The sequence below is a fragment of the Pseudonaja textilis genome, chromosome 3 (assembly GCF_049901715.1).
Source record: "Pseudonaja textilis isolate UNSWEBS1 chromosome 3, rPseTex1.2, whole genome shotgun sequence".
Taxonomy (NCBI): Eukaryota; Metazoa; Chordata; class Lepidosauria; order Squamata; family Elapidae; genus Pseudonaja; species Pseudonaja textilis.
Genome location: NC_141992.1, coordinates 198,193,414 through 198,214,740, shown reverse-complemented (window position 1 = coordinate 198,214,740; position 21,327 = coordinate 198,193,414). Strand labels below are relative to the sequence as shown.

The following is a 21,327-nucleotide window of genomic DNA, read 5'->3' as shown; positions in this document are numbered from 1 at the left end:
TCATCAATCAGTCGATAATCCTGTTCTGAAATGGTTCCTTTTTCCTCTAGCCAAGATCTTTCTGTCCTTCAGACGTGGCCTCTGGGTATTTATAGCTCTATCTATTCTATATCTTCGATCGATCGATTACATGCCTTCAAAGTTAGTCTTACCAATCACATTAAGTAGATTTTTCACTAGGATGATTTGTCCCTAACCTATTTTTTTAAGTAGTAGTTGAATTCATCTACCTTGCTCTTGGTCTTTCTTCTTCTTCTTCTTCTTCTTCTTCTTCTTCTTCTTCTTCTTCTTCTTCTTCTTCTTCTTCTTCTTCTTCTTCTTCTTCTTCTTCTTCTTCTTCTTCTTCTTCTTCTTCTTCTTCTTCTTCTTCTTCTTCTTCTTCTTCTTCTTCTTCTTCTTCTTTCTTCTTCTTCTTCTTCTTCTTCTTCTTCTTCTTCTTCTCTCTTTACTTCCACCTTTCCCCAGTATCAGAGGAGCCTTCTCCAAAGAATTGGGCCATGATCCAACAATGATTTGTTTGTATGGTCCTTGCTATATTCTCTAACCTTGGTGTTTTTCTTGTATTCGTTCTGTTACCCAACCAGCTACCTAGCACTGATGAAGTTCCCTAGTTGGGTCATTAAACATCTATAAGGAAACAGTCAAACTCAAAGAATGCAAAGGAATCCACAGTCTTCCTCCCCATCCTCCTTCTCTGGTTCCCACCTCCTCCTCTCCGCAAAGCACACTTTCTTCTAGCACTGATAATGTTACCTAATTGGGTAATGAAATGTCTGCAAGGAAACAACCAAGTTCAGAGAGCACCAAGGAACCTACAGTCCTTCTCCTCCTCTTCCTCCCCCTCCTCTTTGCAAAACCCTGTTCCCTTCTTGCACGGATGATGTTGCCTAGTTGGGTCATTAAACGTCTGCAAGAAATCAACCATATTCACAGAGTGCCAAGGACCTCACAATTGAACCCTGAGCTACAAATATTATCTTCTATTAGTAATGATTTGTTTTCTTGACTATTCAAAGTCTTCGCAAGTCTTCTTGAGCACCCAATGTCAAAGGTATCGATGCTCTTCCCATCAACTTCTGGATGTATATCACCTGTATGGTAGTCAATAACATCTCTGTCACTCTGTTTCACTCACTTTCTTTCTCTGACTTTGTTAACTGCATTTCCAATTATTTCCAATTGAGTTCAGGACAGAATCCAGCAAAGTGTGCAACTACAGAACCAATATTTCTATAAACAGTATTTCCTAAACTACATTAGAAACTAATACTTAGAAAGATAATTGCTGGTTATGCAAGAAGGACTTTTCATTCATTAGCAAAAACCATACCAACAATATGAATGGTTGCTTTTAACTGCAGAAACTTAGCTAAATATGGCTTATTCAAACAAACCTTGGTTTAATGTGCATTTTCAATGAGCCAAGCTATGATTGTCCCAAAAATGCTTTTTCAAAAGGCAACTGGGCTTTGCTTTTTCCCTGAAGACGTTTCACTTCTCATCCAAGAAGTTTCTTCAGGCCAGTTGCCTTTTGAAAAAGCATGTTGGGAAAAGCTTGGCTTAATAGTGGCTGCTTTGTGCACTGAGATCTATTTTCTTTGGCTAATAAACTTCAGTATGTGCTGTGTACATGGCAAAGCAATAATGGGATGCTTTCCGTGGGACAGAGCAGAATGTAGTCACTGTAGTTCTTAATCTTGGGTTTCGGTATCCAGTCCCAGAAGAGACTGGACTGCCATCTGTCAGAAATGGTGTAGTCTCCTACTTGGAGACTAGATGACCTACAAAATCCCTTCCAACTCTGTTATTCTATTCTATTCTGTTCCGTTCCGTTCCATATTTTCTATTCTATTCTACATTCCAATATCTATTCTGTTCTATTCCGTTCCATTCCATTCTATTTTGTTCTGTTCTACTCTACTTCCATTCCATATTTTCTATTCTATTCCTATTCTATTTTCTATTCCAATCTATACTATTTTAAACCACTATTTACACATCAATTTCTGGTACCAAGGAAACCAACAAACCACGATAGATCAAATCATGGTTTAATAAGAAGAGAAACAAATCACACTGAATAGGGCTACTAGGGCAACCTGCAGGCACAGCCTGGAAGCCTTTAAAACAACGACACTCTAACGGAGGGGCTCCTGGGCATGGGCAGAGCGCCTTTAATCCTAGCCAGCTCCAGGCCTAACATGGCCGCCGGCGCAGGCGACGGAGACTACATCTACCGTGAGGCTTCGGGCGGGCGGGCGGGCGGTGGGGGGCAGACGGAGTGGAGAGGGCGGTCCCGGTCCAGCTGTGCCCCGCCCCTCGTCGAGGGCGATTGGCTGGGGCCGGTTGTCGGTGGTGACGGCGGGACGCGGCGGGGGCGGAGCGTGTGTGCCGGCGGCGGTCTGGTCAGTCGGTGGCCGGGAGGCGGCGGCGGCGGAGCGGGAGCCGCGGCGCTGCTGGGGCCATGGGCTGCCGGGCGGGGGCCGCCGCCCCTCGCCGCGCCCGGTGACCACCCCGCCGGCCCGGGGCGAAGATGGCGGAGAGGTAGGAAAGACCCCCCTTCCCGCTCCCTCCTGACCCCCTCCCCCAACGGGATGCCTCTGCAGCCCCCCCTCCTTTGGCTGGGGTCCCCTCCCCTAGCAGCCCTACCTCCCCTGCCCTTGCTCTGCCTGCTTTACCCCGCTTCCCATCATCCACAGCCTCGGAACCCCATCGATCTCCTCCCCTCCTTCCCCCCACCTCGACTCGCCCTCCTCTCCAATTTTGCGGGGGAGGGGGGCCTCCACATCCTCTCCCCCCCGCGCCCCTTCCTCCCCCTTGGGACGAACCCCCAGAGCCAGAGCCCCACCCAGGAATGTCCCTCCCTTGCACCCCAATATTTCCCCTCTCCCCGTCCCCCCCACTCGCAGCTGACCTGCAAAAGTGTATGGGGAGAGGAAGGGCAGGACCCTTTAGGACAGGACCTTCTGGATGGCCCTGGGGTCCCCCCTTTCCTTCCTGCTCGGGAGGGGGACTCCATAGGTTGCTCCCCTATAGGACACCCTCCCACCCCATCTTTTGCTCCCTGGGGGTCATTCTGCAATACCCCTCCCCTCCATTTCTGGCCTCTTCCTCCTCCTCCTCCTCCTCCTCCTCTCTCCTTGACCTTAGCCCCTCTCTTCCCCCGGGGGCTCTTTGGAGGGACCCCCGCCCTTGGGGGCATAGCACCTGCTTTCACCCATTCCTTTCCAGCAGGTGCATCTTCCTCCATCCCCCCCCCCTCTCTGCCAGATTGCTTTGCTTAGTGTCCTGGGGGGGGGGAAGGGAAGGGCTTAAGGGGTGGGGTGGGGTTATTTAAGGGGTGTCTTCCACCCCACCCCCCCGTCAGAAATCGATTTTGAGGAGGGTGGAGGAGAATTGCAAGCAAGCCCTTCTGAAGGGTTGGCACGCTTTCCTGCTGGTTTGTGCGTGCGTGTGTGTATGTATGTATGTATGTATGTATATGTATATATGTATATTGCAAGCCAGGATGGCTGTTGCCTGGTGGGGTGGGGGCTCTGGGGCTGAGGGGGTGTTTATTTGTGTGTGTGTGTGTGTGTGTGTGTGTGTGTAGAAGGGTCTTTTTCCTTGGGCCCCAGCCCGTGGGGGCTGAGGGGTGTGTAGGGCGGATGGAAGCTCTTGCGGAGATGTGCAAAAAGCATGGAGACTGCAGGCTGGAGGAAGGGTGGAGGGGGGTAGGAGGAATAGGAGGGGGGAAGGAAGGGGCTTGTTTGGTGGTGGGGGAGGGGGAGGTGTTTGCCTCGCTCGGATTTTTCTCTCCCCCCATCGTTCTGAAGGACGACGCGGAGCTCCGTGCGCGAAAGGACCTCGGAGATGGTGCCACCGCTTCCGCACCCGGAGAGGCGGAATGTGGGCACCTGCCTTCTTGCGGCTTGGGTGGGCTGCAGCGTCCTGGTGGTGCAGTGAGAGGGGGCAAAGGTTGGCATTTGAGGTGGTGTGTGTGTGTGTGTGTGTGTGTGTGTGTGTGTGGAGGCTTAGCCCTGAACACGCTTGGAGCACCCAAGGGCAAAGATTGGTATGTAGCTGGCACGTTTCCTTCCAAGGCGCCAGCTTTGCAAATCCCTCGTTCCTCGTTCTCTTGCTCTGATTTTTTTGGGGTGGGGGTGGGGGTAGGGGGGGAATCATGCTTGGCCCTATTAAACAACCCCCCCCCCAAAAAAAATACACCTCTCCCAGCAGACCGGGATCTGATCTTGGCTTGCCAGGTGGCTCGGGTGGCACTCCGTCCAATTGACACCCGTCTTACCTCTGGCCTGTCGGGAGCTTTTGGAAGGGGCCCAGCTGGATGGATGGCAACCTCGCCTGTTCTTGGCTCTCGGAGGCGGTGCACACATCCTGTGTGGTTGTGCGGAGAGAGTCTGGCTTCAATGGGGGCCCTGTTGTTGCTTTGAGTGTGAACGCGTAGCAAGATGCTGCTGCCTTGGTCTGCGTCTGTGCTGTCAGATGCTAACGTCCCCCCGGGGAGGCAGAGGGGTGGAATCGACACTCCTGCAGTTTGCATAGCTAGGGCTTAAATTGAGCAAGTATTGGCTGATTTTAGGGTTTTTTGGGGTGTGTGTGTGGGTGGGTTAGAGAATCTATCCCCATTCCAATTTTTCCCTTTACTGCATCAATTATTGCAAAAATGCAGCCCTCTCTGAACCGAAGAAAGCGTTTACAGCTAGTTCTCAACTTACGACGGTTCGCTTAGTGACCGGCACTGAAAAAAAAGCGACTCGTCCTTTTTCACCCTTATGACCATGGCTGCATCCCCAAGGTCACGCGACTTGTGTTCGGATGCTCGACAGCTGGTTCTCATTGACGACGGTTGACCATTTTTCACGCTTAACCTCACGTGCTCAAACGTATAGGCCCTTTGGCAAACTGACTCGTATTTGTGACGATTGCGGTGTCCCCGGGGAAGGGGTGTCACGCCATCCCCTTTTTGCGACCTCCCGATGAGCGAAGTTGATGGGGAGCCGGATTTGCTTAACAACCGGGTTACGCACTGTCCAGATAGAATAGAGTAACCGAGTTGGAAGGGACCTTGGAGGTCATCTAGCCCAACCCCCCCCGCTCCAGCAGGGAGAGTCGATTCCAAATATAAGCCTCTAGCTAGGATCGAACTCACAGTCCCCCCCTGATTGTGAGGCGAGAGCTCTACCTCTGGTAGCGATTCACTTAACAACTGAGGCCCGACAGGTCATAAAAAGGGACAAACTTCACTTAACGGCCGTGTTGCTTAAGAATGGAGATTTTGGGCTCAGTTGTGGTCATAAGTAAAGGACTACCTGTATTAATAAAAAAAAAAAATTGAGACTGTCAAGCCACAGTTATTAAGTTGTCCGGATCTTTAGCGGATTTACTTTTTTTGCTGTGAGCGTCTGAGATTGGAGCGAAAGGAACGAGAGAGATTTAATGCTACCGATTTAGGGAGCGAGGAGGAGGCCGCGGCCTCAGGAAAGTTTTTCCTCCCAAGTTTTCGGGCTTCACGCAAAGCAGGTCACTTGATCGGGGGGTGGGGGTGGGGGTTGGCGGTCTCTGAAGCAAGGATTTGAATTAAAAAGGACCCCCCCACCCGTCCTTAAAAACGTAAAACTAAAGTTGGTGATTTGGGGCGCCTTGGATTTTTATGCCAGGATCAAAAAGACGGAGATTGAAAGGCGGCCCCCCTCTGCCATTTCATCACGGTGAACAATGTGTGTCTCATACAGGTAGTCCTCGAGTTACAATGGCTCGTTTAGTGACCGCCCAGATTTACAATGGCACTGAAAAAAGTGACTTTTTTTCACACGACTGTTCCAGCATCCCCAAAATTCAGCCTCTTGACATATTGACTCGTATTTATGACGGCTGCGGTGTCCTGGAGGGCGGTGTTTATGAGACCCCCCCCTTTGGCGACCTTTTTTCAATGGAGAAGCCGCATTTACTTAACAGCACGGCGTTACTTAACAATGCAGAATTCGCTTAACGACGATGGCGAGAAAGGTCGTCAAAAGGGGCAAAGCTCACTTAACAACTGCCTCACTTTGCAAAAAAAAAAAATTGGGCTCAGTTGTGGTTGCAAGTCAAGGACCACCTGTACTGTGTTTAAACAGATGGTCCTCGACTTACAACAGTTCATTTAGTGTCCATTTTGAAGTTGCAACAGCACCAGAAGAAGTGACTTACGACCATTTTTCTCACTTATGACTGTTGCACCATTTCCCGCAGTCATGTGATTTACATTTGTACACTTGGCAACTGACTCACATGATGGTTGCAGTGTCCCTGGGGAAGTCATGTGATCCCCTTTTGTGACAACCTGTCCAGCAAAGTCAATGGGCAAAACCAGATTCACTTAACGACCGTGTGACTAACTTAACAACCACGATGATTCACTTAGTGATGGTGGCGAGAAAGCTTGTAAAATGAGGCAAAACTCATTTTGGGCTCAATTGAGGTCATAGGTTGAGGACTACCTGTACTCAGTGTGTGTGTGTGTGTACAGAGAGTCCTCGACTTACAAGTGTTCATTTAGTGACCGTTACAACATCCCTGAAAAAAGTGACTTATGACCATTTTTTCACACTTACGACCATTGTAGCATTCCCTGTGATCACATGATCAAAATTTAGACGCCTGGCAGCTGGCTCCTATTTATGACGGTTGCCGTGTCCCGGGGTCACCCTTTTGCAGCCTTCCTGGGGGATCCAGATTCACTTAGTGACCCATTCAACTCATTTAACAACGGCAGCAATCCGCTTAACGTAGGTGGCGAGAAAAGTTGGTAAGAGGTGGCCAAAAGCTCGCTTCCCAAAGGTCTCCCTTAGCGACGTCAATTCTGGGCTCAATTCTGCCGGTAAATTGAGGAAGTCCACTGTGTAACATTGGCAAATATGGCAGGCATTGATTGGCAGGAGAAAGCTCTGGACTCTCCAGGTTGGAAATGAAATGTGGAAAAGAGATCTTCATCCTTCAGTTGGAGACGATGATGTTGATGGTCCTTTCAGTCTTCTCCTAAATTATTATTTCTAATGATTTTTAAACCCCAGACCAGAGATCTCCAAACTTGGCACCTTTAAGACTTGTGGACTTCAACTCCCAGAAGTCCATAAGTCTCTTATTTTTATAATCAAGTTTTTTTTATTTCAATCTACACATACACAATACACTAACAGTGTAGCATCAATATATCATACATTTTAGTATAGGCCAACTTAATACCAAATATCTCATAATACACATATTCACATTAGATCATAATCCTTCATTGCTTATTTTCACCATTTCAATACTCTCTCCTAGTGTCAGCCACCGTATCAGACATACCTAGTAATTTCATTATTCCATTTCCTCTCCAATTTGTTTTTTAAATAATAAAAGTCTCATTTGGCAAGCAGCGTTGTTCCAGGTTTCACATCTCAATACAAACATGACCATAGTTACCTATTCATTTTATTTGTTCAGTTTCATATCACATTACCCTTATTAGTATTGACTATTAAACTTATTCCAATTCCAATTCATGTTATAGCTTGTTTCATTTTTCTTAGGATATTCTCATATCTTATTTTACAATGTTATCTAAAATGCTCATCTCATTTCTATGTTCATTTCCCATATCACCTTTCTCTTGTCACATTTGCAATTTTATCAGTCCTTATTTTATTAATTCAAAATTGTCCCCTCTGACTAATAATTCGAGCTAGCCACTGAAGTCCACAAATCTTAAAGGGGCCAAGTTTGGGGATCCCTGCCCCAGACCATGGATGGTTGCAACCTCAAACCACCATCGTCCAGCATCGCCGATCTCCTCCACTGCTTTCACTGTTCAAAGCAATTTGAATTTCTTGATGGTTAAAAGGACAACACATGGATTCTATCCACCTTACAGCTTTCTGCTAAATATCAAAGAAGACACAGCATTCTTCCTCCTCCTCCTTTCCACAAACCCCACTCCTTTTTACTACTGATGATGTTACCTAGTTGGGTCATGAAACGTTTGCAAGAAAAAAACCAAGCTCAGAGAGCATCCAGGACCCCACAGCCCTCCTCTTCCCCACATCTCCTCCTCTTCCTCCTTCAATTCCTTCTCCTCCTCCTCCTCTCTATAAACCCTTCTCCCTTCTAGCACTGAGGATGTTACCTAGTTGGGTCATGAAACGTCTGCAAGAAAACAACCAAGCTCAGAGAGCACCTCATTTAAATATTTACTGTTTATTATATTTAATACTGTACTTAAATTTAAATTAAATTATGCACCAAGGATCCCGCAGTCGTCGTCGTCCTCCTGCTCCTCCTGCTCCTCCTCCTCCTCCTCCTCCTCCTCCTCCTCCTGTTTTTCTTCCAAACTAGCTATCTGGAATCTTAGTTGTAGAAGAAATAGTAGCTGAAATGGAGACCCAAACTCCCAGTTTGTTGTGGATGGGCCTTCTCCGAATCACGGTTGAGGAACATCTGCAGAACTTTCCGAGGAGCCCATGGTAGAGGCGACGTTGAACGAAGAAGAACTTGTGAGGTGCTAGAAGAGGTGTACGTGAACTATTCTTTGGTTTGCCAAAGTCCAGTTCATGTGGAGAAGTCATCCAACTCTGCTCCATAGATTCAAGAAGAACCGATGTGGCTTTTGGGACACGGAAGTCAAACTTTGTGGTTCTTTGTGGGGTTTTTAATGGTGGAAGAGAAGCATTGGGCCGTGGAATCCCATCTGAAGAAAGTCCCATATAAAAGCGAAAGACCCCTCACACATCATCACAAAATCTCCAGAACCGTAAAGCCTACAAACTTGAAATTCGGCCTGTATGTTCCTCTTGGCTTCTAGATGCTCGCTAAGAAAGGATTTTTCCAAATGACCATCAGAGCATTTAAAGTATTTCCTATACTACTACTACTACTACTACTACTACTACTATTATTATTACACTCTGATGCTAAGTTCTACTCCCCCACCCCACCTGAAAAGAAATCTCTTCCAAATGCAAAACACAAGCAGAGAAGAGGAGTTTCAGTTTGTGTACAAAACAGTTGAGCTAAGCCACACCCAGGCTCCTTGCTGTCTCCTTGCTCACACAGCAAATACTGTTTCAGTTTCCAGACAGCCCTCAACTCTCTTACAAACTGACAGGACACTAGCTATGGATACTGGTAGGCAGAGGCGGAGTTTTGCCCCCTTATTTTCCTCCCCCAAAACTAAGCCCGGCCACATAGTTTCGTAGTGAAGCACGGGTATCGAGCTAGTATGCTATTGTGGTGTTGTTGCTCTGCATTACACAATCTGCTTTCTTGGGTAGAGAAGCTTTACCCCATGGTAAAGCTTGTACTCCCAGTGGTTTTTCACATGACATTCCCGTAACGCCCTTACAAAAATACGGAAGCTTTTGTTCCCTGTCTTCCTTTTCATTCGTCCGTTTGAATTTTTATCCCACCTTTATTGTTTATAAATAACCTGAGGTAACGAACATACCTAACATTCCCTAGAAGGAATGCTATACCTGTTTTCTATTTTCCCCACAAGAACAACCTTGGGAAAGAATGACCAAGTCACCCAGCCAGTTTACGTGACTGAGGCGGGACTAGAACTCACCGTCTCCCGGTGTTTGACCCAGAGTCACCCAGCCAGCGTACATGACTGAGGCAGGACTAGAACTCACTATCTCCTGGTGATTGGCTCAACGTCACCCAGCTGGCTTTCATGCCTAAGGCAGGACTAGAACTCACTATCTCCTGGTGATTGGGTCAACGTCACCCAACTGGCTTTCATGCCTAAGGCAAGAGACTAGAACTCCCCGTCTCCTGGTCATTGGCCTAAAGTCACCCAGCCAGCTTTTGTGCCTAAGGCAAGACTAGAACTCACAGTCGCCTGGTTTGTGGGTCAACATCTTAACCACTAGACTAAATTGACTCTTCAATGCTATATATTCATATATTTATATTAATATTCAGTCTGTGTCACAGGAATGTGCTTAGGAATTAGATGTAATATAACGGGACAGTCTAAAATGAGCATAAAGATTAGGTCTGCCACCTACAACGTATGATCCATTGGCACTTTTGCATGATTATAGTATTTCTAACATCTGTAATAAAGCTAGGTTGTCGGAATACATTGGAATTCCTGTATGTTAGCCCCAAATAATGGTTTGGTTGTTGCCCGATCCTTTCTGGATCGCCCACGCTTGCATTCAGAACATAGCGTGATATTTTATTAAATTAGTGTTTATCAACCTTGGCCACTTGAAGACCTGTGGACTTCAACTCCCAGCATTCCCCAGCCAGCTCATTTAGATCATTTACCGGCCAAGATATATTATGTCAAACACATACCTGCAAGCTACTAAGATTGATCACCTGATCATAAGATGAAGTAAGATCAGTTTGACTTCATTCTGACCATCGGCATTGACTAATAATAATAATAATAGATGATGATGAAATGATAATGATAGTTATTTATTGTCATTGTATGAATATATACAGTATATACATACAAGGAAATTCATATAACACCCAGAGACCAGACCCAACACACACACACACACACACACACACACACCAGTCCCCAAACACACCCCACCTGCCAAGGTTCCCCACCCCCTAAAAACACACCAGCATCCACACAACAGACCAAGTAATTCTGTCCACCAGCTCACTGGTGGTGGTCTCTAAATTCATTGTTAAGTGCAATTATATCTCTGGGATAAAAACTCTTCGGAAAATGTGTGGTCCGAGTTTTAATGGTTCTGTATCTCTATAATTGTCCCACTATTTTTAAAGCGTTTACACCAAGTCGCTTTATGCCCATTTTACCTTTTTTAAAAGTACTGACAGCAGGCCGATTGGCCTGTAATATAGATTGCGTCCCTTTTCTCCCTTCTTGGGATATTTTAATTTTGCGGGTGCTGGTATACCTGTCGGTACCTGTCATGTCAAGTTTTTCCTTTTGAGGTATCGCTCGGGAAGAACGCAAAAGCAAACAATCTACTTTAAATCCCCTTCCCCTGTTTTTGTTTCAGGTAGATGAATCGCTGCAGTGCCGCCTCCATTTTTATTTTTTATTTTTCCTTAACGCTGACATTTCTCCCATCTGTCTCGTGTGGTTGTGTATCGACCACTTAGTTCTGCCTGAATATAAATTACTTCTGTGTGCAACACACACACATACGCAAAGGCACTTTCTCGGTAGATGGCTAAAAATGTAAGCGGCTTTCTCAGCTGAAAAACAACAACACCACTACTCTGGGTCACATAGATTTAATTGGGGTTTTTGTCCGGTTCAGGCCTGTTAAACCATGGGGTGGACATAAGTGTCTTCCTTTCTGTCCATCCAGCCATCTCATCTGTCTATAGCTCTATATAAATCAGTGTTTCGATCTATCTACCTGCCTGTCTTTACATCTCATCTGTCTATATTTCTATCTTATATATCTCTTTCTCTCCATTCACCTCTATTCATCTCTTCTTCCTGTCCATCCATCCATCTCATCTGTCTATAGCTCTATATAAATCAGTGTTTCGATCTATCTACCTGCCTGTCTTTACATCTCATCTGTCTATATTTCTATCTTATATATCTCTTTCTCTCCATTCACCTCTGTTCATCTGTTCTTCCTGTCCATCCATCCATCCATCTGACCCATCTGTATCTACCAATCTCTGTCTCATCTGTTCATCTATCTCTCATCCTTCCCTCCATCTCATCCATCTCTATATATTTCTATCCTATATATTTCTTTCCTATCTGTCCGTCCATCTCATCCATCTCTCTATTTCTATTCTCTCTCTCTCTCTCTCTCTCTCCATCCACCTATATTCATTCATCTTCCATTCCACCCATCCATCCATGTCATCCACCCATCTATCCATCCGACCCAACTGTGTGTCTGTCTACCAATCTCTGTATATCTCATCTCTATCATCTTTCTGTCCATCCATTTCATCCATCCATCCATCACACCCATCTGTGTATCAGTCCCTCTCATCTACTTGTCATCCATCCATCTCACCCATCTGTGACTCTCAGTCTCTCATATCTATTTGTCATCTCTGTTCATCTAGCCCATCCCATCCGTCCATCTCACCCATCCGTGTGTGACTTTCAGACTCTCTATCTCTCTTCTGTCATCTATCTGTTCATCTATCCCATCCATCTCATCCCACCCATCCATCCATCCATCTCACCCATCTGTGACTCTCAGTCTCTCATTATCTGTTTGTCATCTCTGTTCATCTGTCCCATCTCATCCATCCATCTATCCCATCCATCCATCCATCCATCCGTGTGTCTCTGTCTCTCAGTCTTTCTATCTCTCTTCTGTCATCTGTTCATCTATCCTATCCCATCTCATCCCACCCAATCCGTCCATGTCATCCATCCATCCATGCATCCGTGTCTATTTTTAATCTATTCATCCCATCCATCCATCCATCTATCCATCCATCCATCTGTTAGTCTGTCTCTCTCCCTCTCTCTGGGTCACCACCCCCTTTTTCCAGGGGTGCAGGGCCACCCAATCTCATCCCACTCAATCCATCCACCCAATTCATCCATTCATCCAACCATCCATCCATGTCTCTTATTTATTTTTAAGCTATCCATCCATCCCATCCCATCCATCTATCCATCGGTCCATCCATCCGTCCATCCAATAGTCAGTCTGTCTCCCTCTCTCTGGGTCGCCACCTCCTTTTTCCAGGGGTGCAGGGCCACCCAATCTCATCCCACTCAATCCATCCACCCAATTCATCCAACTAACCAACCAACCAACCAATGAACCAACCAACGAACCAACCATCCATCCATCTATCCATCCATCCATCCATCCATCCATCCATCCATCCATGTCTCTTATTTATTTTTAATCTATCCATCCATCGTCCCATCCCATCCATCTATCCATCGGTCCATCCATCCGTCCGTCCAATAGTATGTCTCTCCCTCTCTCTGGGTCACTTCCCCTTTTTCCAGGGCTGCTGGGCCTCTCGAAAGCCAGCATGGTACCAGAGCAGAAGCGCATCCAGAGACTATCCAAACAGGCATAGATAGAGTCTCCTGCTTGAGCATGGGGTTGGAGTAGAAGACCTCCAAGGCCCCTTCCAACTCTCTTCCGATTGATTAGGTTCAAACACCAGCAGTCTCCACGAACACCTTGCCTGCCCAGGTACAAGCAAGATGGCACAAGAGGGCTGAAACTTATCTTGATTTTTTTCTGGGAGGATTGCTACCAGGAAGGAAACTCCATGGCCCTGAAGTCGCCAGGTTCCTTTACTTTCCCTGTTAATTCCCTTTCCGTTATAAAGTACAGCATTTGTTGCCTTTATTTTAGACAATAGCTACCATAAACAGTGTTTTATGACTTGAATGCAAACACTCCTACTAATAACATTGCTTGCTCACAGTTATTTTTGCGCTCTTCCCATCCCCGTAGTTCTTCGTTAGCCAGTTTAAAAACAACTGAATATCCTAATATTGTGGAATTTAATTTTCATTTTTCTTTTTTTTTTAAACCTCTCCGAAGGCTTGCTACGCATCACAGGTTTACTCACATTGGCGTGGAGTTTGACCAAGACTGGCCAAATCTAGCCATTTTATGGTCTAGCATAGTCCTTGACTTACAACCGCGGGGTCAACTAAAAAGAGACTCCTTTGGTCTTTTTTTTTGCTGCCAGAAAAAGGGGAATGGGGGAAAACAAGATATTCTTGAAATGCCTAGATTATCACCTCGGCAGCCCAAAGTCGTCGGAGCATAAGAAGGTTATTGGAGAGCATGATGGATGACTCTTGGAGACGGATGTGTCCCCTTGGAGAAGTCACATCCAGTGGGTGGGGGAAGACCAGGGTCAAGGGGTAAATGTGTGATGTGATTTAGTATTGGCTGCACCCAACATGGCAACTTCTAATAAACCAATTTACTTTTTCTGAGATGCGGCTAGAGACTTTTGATTTGAATGAGGGTGGATTTAGTATCCGCTGATACTAAATCACATGGAATTTCGGTTGCTAAGCAAGAACAGCTGTTGAATGAGTTGTGCCCAATTTTGTGACTTTTTTGGCTGTTAAAAGAATAGAATAGAATACAATCTGAATTGGAATAGAGTAGAATAATAAAATACAGAATACAACAGAATTAGAATAGAATAGAATAATAAAATATAGAATGCAGTTAGAATCAGAATACAGAATAGACTAGAATTAGAATCAGGTTTAGAATAGAGCAATACCATACAGAATAAAATAGAGTAGAATAGAATAACAGAGTTGGAAGGGACCTTGGAGGTTGTCTAGTCCAACCCCTGCTCAGGCAGGAGACCCTCTACCATTTCACACAAACGGTTAACCCATTTCTTCTGAAAAACTTCCAGTCTTGAACCATTCACAACTTCTGGGGGCAAGTTGATTCATTGTTCTAATTATCTAACTAATTGTTCTAATCCAGTTGTTCTGACAACTGATCATTCCCATTAAATGATTCACATCGTTCAGCGAAACGGGCTTCCCCCATTGACTTCCCATGTCGGAATTTCGACTGGCATAAGTTATAAAGTACGATGGCAGTGACACTCCCCTGCAACCGTCATAAATACGAGCTCGTTGCCAAGAGCCTGCGTTTTGATCACGGGACTATGAGGGCGTTGTCACCGTCATAGGTATGAAGATGGTCGTAAGTCCCTTTTTCCCCCTGATGTAGCTTTGAACGATCCTTAAACAAATGGTTATAAGTCAACGACTGCCAGTATCTCCAAAACACCCAATTTAGATGTTCCTTCCTTTGGCTGCCTTTAGCTCTGCCCACATAGTCTGGGTCGAAGTCAGAACTATCCTGATCAACGGGGCAGATCAACCTGGATCCGTCTTTCTCAGCTTTGAAGACAGAATAAGTGTGATGACCCAAAGGGGTGTGGCACACAAGCAACAAAGTCACAAAAATAGGTAAAGTCCCTTTAATTCGTCCAACTTGGCCCCCCATGTCCAGTTATCGGCTGGAGAAAAAACTCTCCCAAGAACAGTTTATAAAGCGAAGAAATTCCGTCTGAACCCAAAGTACATATAGATTATAAATAAAAACCAACACAAACCACAGCTGCGGCAATTAATGAGACAAGGCAGGATAAGGAATTGCAGACTTCAAAAGATAATGAAACACACACAGTCGGGAGGACGTCAGAACCCAGATAAGACTTGACAAACAAAGATAATTCACCCTTTGCTTCCAGCAAGGTGCTGTGCGCAAACGCCTTTTTTAAATCCTGTTTTCCCAGCTGCAGCTAATGAAGGGAATCATGGCCCTTTCCTCTCCCATAAGCCATGTTGCTCCCTTCTCCGTTTCTCCCTGCGTGTCCTAGGATGAAGAGGGGGTGGGCCTGGGTCTTCCTCTGAATGCCCAGCGGGACTGAGCCCCTTCCTCAGTTTCTTCCACAGCCACCGGAGCCACACTCCCACACACTGTCAGCTGCTCGACCTCCCCCTTGGAATCAGATTCCAACAGGGTCATGACAATAACAGAGTTGGAAGGGACCTTGGAGGTCTTCTAGTCCAACCCACTGCTCAGGCAGAAGACCCAATACCATTCTGGACAAATAGTTGTCCCGTTTTTTCTTAAAAACATCCTGTCTTGGAGCACGCCACTGCCTTCTGCTCTCAGGGTTAGCAGGAAGTAAACGCCAGTTTCTTGGAATTGCTCTGCACGGGGAAAAGAAATTTATTTCATTCATTGCCTCCAGGTTACAAAAGTGAGGCAGTCCGAGGCTTCAAAAATAACAGAACAACAGAGATGGAAGGGACCTTCTAGAGGTCATCCAGCCCAACCCCCCTGCTCAGGCAGGAAACCCTGTACCGTTTCAGGCAAAGGGATGCCCAGTTTCCTCTCAAAAGCTTCCGGTGTTGGGAGCATCCACAATTTCTGGAGGCAAGGCGTTTGATCATTATTCTTGCTCTCGGGAAATTTCTCTTTAGTTCTAGGTTGCTTCTCTCCTGGATTGGTTTCCATCTTGTGTTTTGTCCTGCCCTCTGGTGCTTTGGAGAAAAGAACATTAAATAATAAGATTGGAAGGTACCTTAGAGGCCTTCTAGTCCACCCACCCCACCCCCCGCTCGAGCAAAAAACCTTATAACTTTTCAGACAAATGGCTGTCCAATCTCTTCTTGGAAACTTCCAGTGATGAAGCACCCACAACATCTGGAGGTAAGGAGTTCCACTGGTTAATTGTCCTCACGGTCAGGAAATCTCTCCGTAGTTCCAAGTTGGTTCCCTCCTTGCTTAGTTTCCATCTGTTGCTTCTTGTCCTGCCTTCAGGTACTTTGTGAAGGGTTGATCCCCTCTTCTTTGGACAGGCTCCTTAAATATTGGATTTATGTCTATAAATAGGTCCTCCTACTGTGTCCTCCTTTTCACTAGACTGGACATACCCAATTCCTGCGACCGTTTTTTGTAGGTTTCAGCCTCCAGTCCCCTAATCCTCTTTGTTGCTCTTCTCTGCACACTTTCTAGAGTCTCAACATCCTTTTTTATATCGTGGCGACCAAAACTGGATGCAGGATTCCAAGTGTGGCCTTACACCAAGGCATTATAAAACGGTATTAACACTTCACATGACCTTGATTCTATCCCTCTGTGTTGAGGTATAAGATTTAATTGCTGCCAGCTATTGTAAGGCTGATGCAATGTAAGGTTGATGCAGTGTAAGTGTCAACTCCTAAAACATTTTGTATACACATTTTATAGTGGTCAACAGAAAGAAGGGTGCGGGGGAGTTTCAAAGAGAAAGCGGCAGTGTGGAATCGAAAGTACATTCCACTCATATTTTCTTCAGAGGCTGATTAGAGGACTGAAGCTTCTGCCACGCAAAAATCTAATTGGAGAGCATGATTGATGACTCTGGGCTATGGATGTGTTTCGTTGGATGATACACCCAGAGAGGTGGGGCGGGGGAAGCCGGATCAAGGGTGACAGTGAATTACGTACTTCGGAGTTGGCTACGCCCAGGCTAATGCCGGAATGAGAACTTCTAATAAATCCTTTTTAGTTGTGGGAGTGTGACTCGAGGCTCTTGATTTAATTGGAGTAACTGCTGAAATCCTGACAGTAAGGCTGATGCAATATAAGGCTGATGCAATATAAGGCTGATGCAATACGTAAGGCTGATGCAATAAGGATGAACCAGCATAGCATGGATATTGCCCTCTTTAAGACGAAGAATGAGTTCACAGAAGTCTTTACCCCTTTAAGAGGTGTTTATATATAAGGCAGCCATTAGAGGGCGTGTTTCTCTCTCATTGTGTCTGGTATCCATTGAAGAGTTGTCCGTGTAGAGTTAAGAAGAAGATTTGATTGCTGGTAAGGTATTTTGCCTACCATATTTCTGTCTTGGATATAAACCACTGTTAAATAGCTAAGCCTCGGTATGTCGTGTTTTGCCCCTGGATTGTCTCACAGTAATAGTAGTCATGCTACAAACGCTCTGACAACTCTGTTTACGCGGCTTAGGATTGTGTTGGCTTTTTTTGGCAGCTGCAGCACATGGCTGGCTCATATTTAACGGATTGTCTACTAGGACTCCAAGATCCTACCATTGATCCAGGTACCACCTATGATGTCTTCGGTTGCTTTGGAGAATAGGTTGACGCACCCACCCCTTCTTTGTGGCAGCCCCTCAAATATTGGAAGATGGCTATCGTGTCGCCCCAGTCCTTTTTTTTTCTCATTAACTTAGACATACCCAGTTCTGGCAACCATCCTTCGTATCCCTAATTCCCCTAATACATGGGCTTCAACTCCCAGAATTCCCCAGCCATCCTCGCACAACCTTTCAGAAGTGATTTCTGTTTTCTCCTCAATGTTTTTTTTAAAAAATATTCCAAACAGAAAATATCTTGATTTCTGTTGCTACGAGATTCGTTGAATGCCTGACACCGAAGTGTGTTTAGGCTGTGGGAGTGAATCTTTTTTAAGAATGTATTTTTTTTTTTAAACTATGGTACATTTTGTTTGGCTGGAAAGTATGAACCAACAATGCTTCCAGAAGAGAGGTTTATTATGCAATTTATTCTGCTTGCTTCGGCGGTGAGATTTCACGGGAAATGGGAACATCCAGATATTTGGGGGTTTATGCTTTGAGCTTCCTCGCGTTCCATTGAGGCTGTTAAGGAAGAAACGTGATGTGTTTCGCAGTGGCCTTTTGCTTGGCAATTGTAGGAGCAGTTGGAGGCGTCCTTGGAGGTACAAGAAACAAATCCTTCTGAGGATCGTTATATATGATCATCATCATCATCTTTAAATTACCCCCTAATCCAGTGGCCCCCAACCTTTTTTTGTGCCATGGCCCGGTACCGGCATCAGCATGCATGGCAAGGCGAGCTGAGCCGAGCGATCGGCCAGCCAGCTGTCCCCCGCTTCTCCCCGCCACCTTCAACTCCTCCTTTGTACCTTTGTCGATGGGCTTCGGGACGGTCGCTCGGCTTGCCTTGCCTTGGGTGCTGAAAGAATCCTCGCGCCTTAGTTTTGTTCGAAGCCGCCCCCTTCTTCGTTGAAACTAAGGCGCGAGGATTCCTTCAGGACCCAAATGCCGCTTTCCAACCAGAAAAGCTCACCGGAAGCACTTTCTCATCAAAACAAGATGGCGGCGCCCAGCAAACCAGCGGCCCGGTAGAAAATGTTCCACGGACCGGTACCGGTCCGGGACCCAGTGGTTGGGGACCCCTGCCCTAATCCCTTGTGGGGTGGAGTCTGGGCAACTGAATGGAGCTGAGTTTTTATTGGCCGGATGCTCTTCCTGTCACCAATGCGGAGTAGATATATATATATATTCATTGTGCCCAGAGAGAGAAATATGTGGATCGAACTCACAGCCTCCTGGTTGTGAGGCGAGAGCTCCACCTCTAGGCCACTGCACCACTCAATCATTATTTAGGATAATGGAAATATTTTATTTCCATTATGAAGTTCATGGCGTTTGTATCTTCACAGGCGATCTAGATGAGGGCATCGAAGTGGAACTCAAATTTGCAGGCGACGCTTCAGAAGACAAGCTCAAGATCTCAAAAGATCTTGACAGACTTGAATCCTGGGCCCTCTCTAACAAAATGAAATTCGACGTAGATAAAAATAAGGTTGGGCAGGAAATCCCCAATGCCACAGGTATAGGGTAGGTGGTACCTGGCTCAATAGTAGTAACTACAAGAGAGGAACCTTGGAGTCCTAGTGGACAATTACTTAAATATGAGCCAGCCATGTGCTGCAGCAGCCAAAAAAGCCAATGCAATCCTAAGTTGCATTAACCGAGGGATACAATCCAGGTCACGTGAAGTGTTAATACCATTTTAGGAGGCTTTGGTAAAGCCACACCGGTCCTAAAGCACTTCTGACTTTGAAAGTCGCTAAATGGAACGGCCGCATGTCAAGGATGACCTACTTCTCAAAATCTCCCTCTAGGTAACGTTGGCTACCTTGCCTTATCTTAACTGGGGATGCGGTGGCTAAGACACTGAGCTGGTCGATCAGAAAGGTCGGCAGTTCGGCGGTTCGAATCCCTAGCGCCGCGTCACGGAGTGAGCTCCCGTGACTTGTCCCAGCTTCTGCCAACCTAGCAGTTCGAAAGCACGTACACAATGCAAGTAGAAAAATAGGGACCCCTTTGGTGGGAAGGGAACAGTGTTCCGTGCATTTTCGAAGGCGTTTAGTCCTGCCGGCCGCATGACCACGGAGACGTCTTCGGACAGCGCTAGCTCTTCGGCTTTGTAATGGAGATGAGCAGCGCCCCCTAGAGTCAGAAATGATCAGCACTTATGTGCGAGGGAAACCTTTATCTTTACTTAAGGTTGGCTAACTCGAATCGAGACCGGCGAAAACCCGTGCTCAAAAAATGAATTCCTGCACTGCGCAGCAGGTTGATTTAAAATCCGCCTCAAGTCTGTGGTTCCATCATTCAGATGGACAAGGTAATGCGGGATCTGGGATCTGCTGCCAGCTATCCTGCAGCTCGGAGGCTTTATTTCTTTCCCGATGAGCCGTCACGTCACGCTCCGCAAGCAAGCCTCCCCGCAGGCTTCTCCTGGCATTATTTTTGGCCTGGGAGAGCTCACACCATCGTGGAATGCAAAGCAGTTGTGCTTGGAAGTGGGCTTGGGAAGCTCACCTGGTTGCAGTTCCTGAGTACCTTGTACCTGCATTATCTGTTCAAGGTCCTTTTTTCCCCCTCTCCCGAAGGCGTTTGTGGTTTGTATTTTATGGCCTGGCGTTCTTGAGTGCCAAAGTTGAAAGGAGGGGCTTAAAAGGCCTGGCTTTGTGCTTTTCGGTGAATGGGTGGGTGGAGCCTCGAGGCCACCATCTTGTGGTCGCCATCTTGACTTGTTTGAGCTTATGTGATGGATGGCTGAGTCTCTCTCTCTCTCTCTCTCTCTCTCTCTCCTCCTCCTCCCTCCCTCCCTCCCTCCTCTCTCTCTCTCTAGAGGAGAGATGGAGGACGAATGAAATGGGGCCAAAGGCTGCACTGTGGAATTAACTGAACACACTTGCTTCATCGATCCATTTAACTAGCAGAATAGCAGAGTTAACAGGGTTGGGAGGGACCTTGGAGGTCTTCTAGTCCAGCCCCCTGCTCAGGCAGGAATCCCCATTACTATTTCAGACAAATGCCTGTCGAGTTTCTTCTTAGAAAACCCACAATTTCTGGAGGCAAGTCGTTCCACAGATTAGTCAGGTGGCAGAATATAAGTTTTTAGGTATCACCCTGAAACAAGATCTAACATGGGGGGCAAATACTTTAGCCCTAGAAAAAAAGGCTCATCAACGACTGTATTTTTTAAGACTTTTAAGATCACAACTGCCAGAGAGTCTGGTGGTTGCCTTTTATCGAAGCTCTATAAGAGAGCATTTTATCTTACTGCCTCTGTGTGTGGTTTAGGAGTTGTACAGAGGGCACTCCAAAGAGTGATAAAAAGGGCGCAAAAGATCAGCGGATGTCCTCTTCCCTCCTTGGAGGATTTGTATAACATGGGATGTAGAAGGAAGATACAAAAGATCTTGAGAGACCCTTTGCATCCAGGCCACTCGTCGTTTGAGATCCTACCACCAGGAAGACGATATAGAGTGCTGAAAGCCAGAACAAATAGATTTAAACGTAGCTTTTACCCAAGTGCTGTGATCAGGTTAAATGCAGAGTTATGAATCTGGTGGTCTTAACAGATATATATATCCTGGTTGTACAGTTTTTAGCTGTTATTTGTTTTAATTTGTTTTACATTGTTATTTGTATATGTCTTTGGGTGTTGTTCAGTTGTATGTTGTGGAAGAGCACCTTATTTCATCGTTCTCAGGTTTATGAGTACAATGACAA

At 46.0% G+C, this 21,327-nt stretch overlaps 1 protein-coding gene across 3 annotated transcripts in view; it reads left to right on the top strand.

Moving 5' to 3' along the window:
* The first annotated feature begins 2,423 nt into the window (after positions 1 to 2,423).
* Positions 2,424 to 21,327, top strand: part of ARHGAP39 (Rho GTPase activating protein 39) — a 157,002-nt gene continuing 138,098 nt past the window's right edge. For all 3 annotated transcript variants that reach the window (XR_015743332.1, XM_087931811.1, XM_087931810.1), the window contains exon 1: positions 2,424 to 2,544. Coding sequence is in view for 2 of the 3 variants with exons in the window: in XM_087931811.1 (XP_087787937.1) it covers positions 2,534 to 2,544 (11 nt within the window). In the remaining variant the exon portion in view is untranslated. The remainder of the gene's footprint in view (positions 2,545 to 21,327) is intronic.